The sequence below is a fragment of the Melospiza georgiana genome, chromosome 9 (assembly GCF_028018845.1).
Source record: "Melospiza georgiana isolate bMelGeo1 chromosome 9, bMelGeo1.pri, whole genome shotgun sequence".
NCBI lineage: Eukaryota > Metazoa > Chordata > Aves > Passeriformes > Passerellidae > Melospiza > Melospiza georgiana.
Window position 1 is genome coordinate 27,063,112 of NC_080438.1, and position 7,371 is coordinate 27,070,482.

General features: G+C 61.4%; 1 protein-coding gene across 2 annotated transcripts in view; it reads right to left on the reverse strand.

Annotated features, from left to right (window-relative positions):
* Window positions 1–3,269, reverse strand: part of SSBP3 (single stranded DNA binding protein 3) — a 56,012-nt gene extending 52,743 nt beyond the window's left edge. The window contains exons 1-4 of one of the 2 annotated variants that reach the window (XM_058029858.1): window positions 3,157–3,269; window positions 2,967–3,039; window positions 2,723–2,784; window positions 2,113–2,197 (exon numbers count right to left, since the gene is read on the reverse strand). In XM_058029858.1, the coding sequence (XP_057885841.1) occupies window positions 2,113–2,197; window positions 2,723–2,784; window positions 2,967–3,039; window positions 3,157–3,212 (276 nt within the window). In that variant the 5' untranslated portion in view covers window positions 3,213–3,269. The remainder of the gene's footprint in view (window positions 1–2,112; window positions 2,198–2,722; window positions 2,785–2,966; window positions 3,040–3,156) is intronic. The other variant, XM_058029859.1, reaches the window with a different exon arrangement.
* Between the last annotated feature and the right edge of the window lie 4,102 nt (window positions 3,270–7,371).

Below are 7,371 nucleotides of genomic sequence, written 5' to 3' on the forward strand. Positions count from 1 at the left end.
AGTTTGCCCGTTGCTGGCCAAGTGTAAACACAATGCTCGACAAACCTGGGGCAAGACTTAGACTGGGATATTTTTAACCACAACCACCACATGAAGCAATTCATGACTCACTGATCCAGCCCCATTTGGGGCTCATATCCCATTTTAGCTGCCATGCACTGCTGATGGCTCGCTGGGTTTGCTGCTTGACACTGCCCACCACGCTCACCTGCCCGGGAGCTGGAGAGGAACAAGGCTCTATTCACACTCCCACGGTTATCATTCTGCTCTTTGGTCAATATTTAAGTTTTGGCCAGGTAGGTCCCTGCCCTGTAAAGTACATGCCGTGCCAGGAAAACACCACTCCTCAGAGAGGGACTGCACCCTGAGCATCCGTCAGCAGCCACGCCACGGAGAAGCACAAGCCCTGTCTTGGGGCCAAAACATTGGGGACACCAACCCAGTGCCACCAAGCCAAAGCACAGGGCAGTGACAATCTCAGGAGTTACCCAAAAGGTAAAGAAAGCACTTGGGGCTCTTAGAAAACTGTGTTACACTGAGAATTAAAAACAATCAGGATTGTGTCTATTTACTGTAAGCTTAAAGCAACGTGTATTAAAGAAGTTTATGCGAATCATCTAATGCACTCAGGCCTATTGTTAGAATTATTACCAAGCTAAAAAAAGATTAATTTCTCTAAATACACTAAATCCTCAGACACGATGAGGAGGCTGCTGCGGATGGAGCATTACCAGGTCTTGCTTGCTAATGTCATCTTCACCTGTAGCTCTGCTGCCCAAAGATCTACCTTTGCCTTGCTCCTGATGAGCCCACTGTCCCATCTGGGCTCCCAAACGCCCCACAATTTGCCCCAAAACATCCAGGAAGCAAGCAAAAGCCAACAACTGCCAGACATGCTGCTGGTTATCAGCTCTGACCCCTGGTTCAGGAGTTCACCATCTTAATCCGACCCAGCGAAAACAAGCAATGCAGACAGTGGCCGCAGGGATGGACAGACAGACAGACAAACTCCACTAGCAAATACCCAGACACACTTCTCCCAGACCCAGCGGGGTGGGAAGAGACAAGAGGCAGCTGAGCAGCCAGCCCAGCCTCTCTGGCACTGCCCGTGCCCCAGGGTGGTTGCTGTGCCCAGTGCCAGCGTGTGAGAGCCGTGGAGGTCCCCGAGACGCTCGCCTGGCACCGCTCGCCAGCAAACCCTCACACATCCCCAGCCAGGCATGTCCAGGCAACCAGAAACCTGGGAAGGGAGCAGAAATGGTTTCCATACCATAGTCTCCCCGGAGCAGACAAAACCAGCTCCTGCTAGGAGGTTTAAAGGCGCTTGACTGGGGTCCAAGCCCGCAGCCAGGTGACTAATCCTTTGATGCACATTCCTCCCAACGCGGCGGATGCAGGACGGGAGCGGGCAGCCCACCCGTCGCCCATGGGGCAGACATGCCATGCACCCATGGCAAGGGGGATCCTTGGGGACACACCTCGGACTCAAGCATGCCACCATCCATCCCTGGGTCATGCTGCCATCTCTGCAGAGAGCAACCCAAACCACGGAGAGCCAAGATGAACAATGACCAACCAACCAACCAACCAAGGGGGGTCTGCAACCCCAGCTCCAACAAGACAACACCTCCCCCCTGCTGGGATCAAGGGAGGACTCAGGAAACCAAGGGAGCCCCCAGCCTTGCCAAAGGCAGGGAGATATTAACTGGGGCATTCAACAGCGGTTTGGGGAATTCCCCCTTCTCCTCCCCACCAAAATCCAACCCCCGCCCATCCGCAAGGTGCCCTCAGCATCAAACATCTCACCACCAGAGTGTCCTCAGCATGAAACATCTTGCCATCGACCCTCTATAAATGCTTTGTCGTCCATTGCTATGCAAAACTTCTTAATTCTACCACTAGCCCGAATGCCTTTAAGTGCTTAAGATAAGTATCTGAGCTCATTTACATAATTGCAACATTATGAAATACTGTTCAGTCAAATCAGAACATTGCTGGTTAAAAAAAAAAAACCCCACGCTTTTTGCCAGTCGGTTACGTTAGGTTGGCTCTCGGTGCGCCGGAGCTCCCCAACGCCGTAATTACCGCGAGGATTAGAAACTTGTTACTCACGTAGTCATGAAAGGCTTTGGCTTCACTCGAATGTTCACAAGTGTCTCGCCTTTCGGGAGCTGCGCAGTACAGGTCCCAAAACACGCTGCACGGCAGGGAGAGACGGGAGAACAGCAGTTACCCATCGGGGATCGGGCACCCAGGTCAGCGCAGGTGAGCGGCTTCGCTGGGCTGGCACCACAGCTGGATCCAGCTGTGCATCCCAGCTTTACACTACTGGAACCTGACTCAGGAGCGGGGATGCTGGGTGCTTAAGGGAGCAAAAGTAGCCTTCAAGAGGCAGCACCTCCGAGGGATAACCCCCGTGAGAGTTCAGACACTTCTCGCAGCCCCGCAGCCGCCCAGCCCTGCTCCCCTGGGCGCCCCAGCGGCACCGGCACAGCCCGGTGCCTGCGGCCGGCCCGGCAGCTCTCCAGCGGGAACCCTGCCCGCCGCTCCCGCGGGGCCGGGGGTGGCTCCGCCGCGCCTCGACGCCCGCGGGGAGCGGGAGCCGGGGCGGTTCGGGGCTCGCCGCCGCTGCTGACTCACGCCACTACCGGGGCTGCCCCCCGCGGGGCCCCGCGCCCCCGGGGGGCTGCTCCCACCCGCCACGGGACACCCCCGCACTTACCACCACCAGGAGTGCAGGAAGCCGGGGGGCTCGCCCAGCGTGATGTTCTTCTCCCACCGGATCTGCGGGCGAGAGGAAGACGGCGGGGGGTGGGTTGGGAGGGGGGGCGGCGCGGGCGGGGGGTGGTCGCGGGTGGGCGTGGGCCCCCACGCGCGGCGACCCCCCGGCGCCGCCGCCGCCCCGCGCAAGATGGAGGGCGGGCGTGCGGCGGCGCACAAAGGGCGCGGGGGGCGGCGGGGCTCACCTCGGACAGGAAGGTCTGCGCAGACTTCTGGGCGCCGACGTGCAGCAGGTACTCGTAGACGTACAGCGCCAGCCTGCAACAGCCGAGCGCCGGGTCGGAGGAGGAAGAGGCGCCCCGCTCCCGCCCCGCACAAAGCCGCCCGCCGCCACCGCCGCCCCGCTCCCCCCGCCGCCGCCGCCGCCGCTCTTACTTCTCCCGCGCCTGCCCGTCCGAGGGCACCGCCGAGCCCTTCCCTTTGGCGAACATGGTCCGCGCCGAGCAGGAGGGGGGCGGCCGCCGAGAGCCGCCGCTGCCGCCGGAGCCGCTGCGCCCGCCGCCGAGGGAGCGCCGGGGGCTGTCAGAGCGCCGGCCGCCGCCGCGCCCCCATCGCCCCGCGCCCGCCGCCGCTCGCTGCGCCCAACGCGCCGCTGGCCGCGCACCCGAACGTGGCCGCGCCGGGCGCCGCCCCCGCCGCCGACGGGCGCCCGCTGCCGCCAATCACCGCCCGGCGGGGGCGGGGCCTCCCCGCGCCACGCCCCGCTCTGGAGGCGGCGGGCGGCCTCCCGCGGCGGGCAGGGAGGGCGGGCGGCGGCGGCGCGCGGTCCTAGAGCGCGCCCAGCTCGGCCCGCGGGCGGCGCCGCTTCCCCAGCGCCGCGCGGCGCGCGGGCCCTTTAAGGCGGCGGGCCGCGGCGCGCAGCGCGCGCTGATTGGCCGGCGCCGCGGAGACCTCGGAAGGGGGGACTTGAAACCGCCCGTCGGGGGGGGCGCGGGGAGCGGCGGTGCGGCCGGGCGGGCGCTGCCGCTCCGCGGCGCCGGGCGGGACGGACCCGGCGGGAGGCAGGCACGGAGAGGAGGAAGGAGGGAGGGAGGCGGCCGGGGGCTGGGCACGCCGCCTGCTCCTCCGGACCGGCCCCGGCGGGTCCCGCCCGGCGCCGCGCACCCCAGCCCCGCGCTGCGCACCCCAGCCCCGCGCTGCCGGCAGTCACCCCGGGGCCAGGCGCGCCCGGTGCGCGGAGCCCTGAGCGGAGCCCGGGGCCAGCGTGTCCTGGCTGCTAGCTCCGGTCACGGGGCTCGTTCGCTTCGCTGGCCTTAAAAACACGCGGGGAAATGCACCCCCGCGGCCGGGCGGGAGCTGTGGGGACCCTTCCGCCTCTCTCCGGGGCTCGGGCAGGGCCACGCTGTCCCAGCGCACCTCCAGTTTAAAACTCAGGGCTTCGCCTCCCTGCCCCACCAACATCTGCTTCTGCAGAGCCAAACTAGCCACCAGCGCCGGCCTCGGGTGGCGGCGCCCGTGGGGACAGATGTTGGAGCGGCACAAAAATAAGGGCTTCAAACAGCTCCTTCCCCCTGCCCTGGCCTCACCTCTCCCTCCGAAGTGAGCGGCTGAACAAAACCCGGCGGCTGCGCGCCTGGCCGGGGCTGCGTGCTGATGAGTTAGCCCCGCTAGAACGGGGAGCCGCGCTGGAAGCACGGGGGATGCCGGTGCCAGCGGGGCCGTGCGGGGGCTCGCAGGCTCCGGGCGGCGGCGGGGGAGCCGCGGGGCGGGGGAGGCAGGCAGGGAGGGACTCCCGCGGCGGCGGCGGCAGCGCTGCGGCGCCCGTGGGAATGTTCACGGCCACCGGGACCTGCCCGAGCAGGGCCGAACTCGTTCGCAGGGTAAATTGAGGTTTAAATGGAACTGGGGGGGGGGGGGGGGGGGGGGAAGAGAAAAAAAGTCTTGCAATGCGGTAGGTCGAAAAGGATCAAAACTTGCAGGCGTCCAGGATCGTCTCAGCTGAAAAGGAAAAACTGGGGCTTCGCCCAAGTTTTGGGTTTTATGGTGGGGGCCGGGGTGACGGCGGTGATGACAAGGCAGGCGTGAGGGGCTCTGCTCCACGCACGCCCCTGCAGCACAGACCAGAGGGACAGGCCAGACAAACCCCAGACTTTGTGTCTCCCGAGCCTCTGCATCCCTCTGCTGCTCTGATGGGTTCAAAAATAACTGGGAGTGTCCCCCGGGACTGAGGCTATGGGATAAATCTGACCCTCCAGCAGCACGTGAGAAGTTCACTAAATATCCCTGGTTAAAAATAATACCGTGATATCCTGTGCCTCCTGCGTGGAGGTGGAAAGCACTAATGCCACTGGAATGATGGGTGCCGTGCCCTCGGCAGCAGAAGGGCCTCTCCGTGCCCAGAATGTTGCCCTGCCCTGCTCCTCTTCTGGAGCTTGTTTTCTTGTAACTCCCATGATTTTCTGGGATAGGTGAGTAGGCAAAACCCAGCCACTTCCTCTCCCCAACACTTTCTTCATGTCCCAAACTACATCTGGAGCAGTTTGGCACATAAAGCAAGCCCAGGGAAGTGAGATGGGAGATGGGATCCCTTGCTCTCCAGGTGCCTTCAGCAGTCTGGTTCCAGGTCTCCAGGCAGGAGTGGAGGATGTTTCTGAGATGCTCAGAGGAGAGAGCAGGCCAAGAAGTGACAGGAAACCACCTCAGCTTTCCCTCCTCTTCCTCACAGCTGTAGTTCCCAGCTTTTTCTAGAGGAAACAGCCAAGAGCAGTTGATGAGAAACTTCCCAAAGTGCCACCAAAGTAAATTATCAATGTTGCCATCCCAGGGTGGCAGAGCCTGACGTGCCAGGTGCCAGATGCTGGCATGGCAAGGAAGGACACTCCCAGCCCATGTGAATTCACCGGGCACCGGCCCTGCCCTCGCATCTCCCCCGACCTGATGATTAGAGCAAATTATAAGCTGCTGCTTTGGACCAACTTAGCTAAAGATCAGAAGGGAGACTAATTTCATATCATCACCACCGCAGAACGCAATTAAGTGGCTCTGCAGAGTTTTAACGCAAGTTGTGACAGGAAATTTGGGAAAAAATAAATTCCCCACACCCAAAGCCAGCAGCTTCACCTAGCCGAGATGCAGGAGGATGTACCAAGGCTACCGAGCGCTCCCAAGGTGTGCAGGGCCACCTGTGGGCTACCTTACTTTGGCCAGACTTTCTCTTCGTCAGGAGTTTTTCTTGGGTTGCAGCAATTAAAGCACCAGAAGTCATTAAAAACCCAAAACCATCACCCAGCTGGTTGTTTTAAACACCTGCCCGTGGATTCCTCCCAGCTGTCAGGGTGTCTCCCATGCCGGGGCTGCGTTGCATGGCACCCACCTGGCGGGCACCCGACAGATCCTGCTCCACTGAGCCCGAAGGCAGGAGAAGGTGCCTGGTGCCAGGGGGAAAAGGCAGCATCATCCCCTGGGCACAGCAAAGGGAAGGCTCAAATTTACTGCACGCTGCCAGCAGCTCCGCTGGGACTGCTGTGGGATCCCCGTGGGCAGGCTCCCAGTGGGCAGGGATGTGCAGCAGGAAGGACAGGTTTGGGAGGGAGTAGCTGTGGGAAGAGTGGCCTCTCCACGTTGCATATTAATGCTCCTTGTGCTTTAATTGCGGTGGGACCTCTCGAGCAGAGCCATTAGCATGCAATGCGGAGGAACATGTATTTTTGGGATGCCTGCCTGGCTCACAGACTCTCAGCTCTGGGGAGGGGTGGGCTGTGGGATGCAGGGAGAGGTGTCTCGTTCCCCCCCCAGCCCAGGGATGCCGCTGGAGTCGCAGCTCCTTCCTCGAGCCCCTGAATCATCCCCGCTGCCATCTGCTGCACCCTCGCTCTTCCCCACAGATGTCCTTCTTCCTTCCCCAGAAGGAGATGAGAACTGAGGACGAGGTGCCAAACACGACTTCAAACAGCATCTAATAAAACACGGGATTAATTTCTTCTGACTGGTGCTCAATGGCTCTGATTAAGCAGAGCAGGATTTAATTAGCTTGTTTGGACTGCCTGGAAGCCCGTGCCAAAGGTGGGGGAGTCTCAGTGGCTGGGTCTCCCCAGGCCCTGACCAAGAGCTCATGCAGGCCTTGGAGAGCAGAGTCCACTGCCTGCCCTGCCAGGATCCTCCTTCAGGATCCTCTGACCACCCTTTCCCAGCCAGGATGGTGCCTTGGCTGTGCTCAATCCCAGTGACACCCATGGGGCAGGCACAGGGGAATGACAGGAGCAAGGTGGGGTTTGGTGGGGGACACAAGTCAGTGGCCCCACCAAGAAGACACTGTTGTGTCTCATGCTCTGAACCCCATGCCTCTTGGCACAAAGCAAACTTGCCCTGCCACCAAGACCTTGAATTTAAAGTAACCCTGTTCTCTCCCTGATTTACTACCAGTTGCTGGCTCCTCTCCTCTCCCTCCGCCTTGTCTCCTTTAACCCATTTCATTATCTATGCTAGCTTAGGCTTGTCTATGTGGGAACATCACAGTGAAGTTATTGCAAAATAGATGGGCTGTGAATGTAAAGCGTGGCAGCTATTCCCCAGCAGCTCCCAGCGTGGCAGCTCCCATTCCTCACCCGCAGTTCCTGCGCTAACCTCGGCTGCAGGCAGGCACTGCAAAGG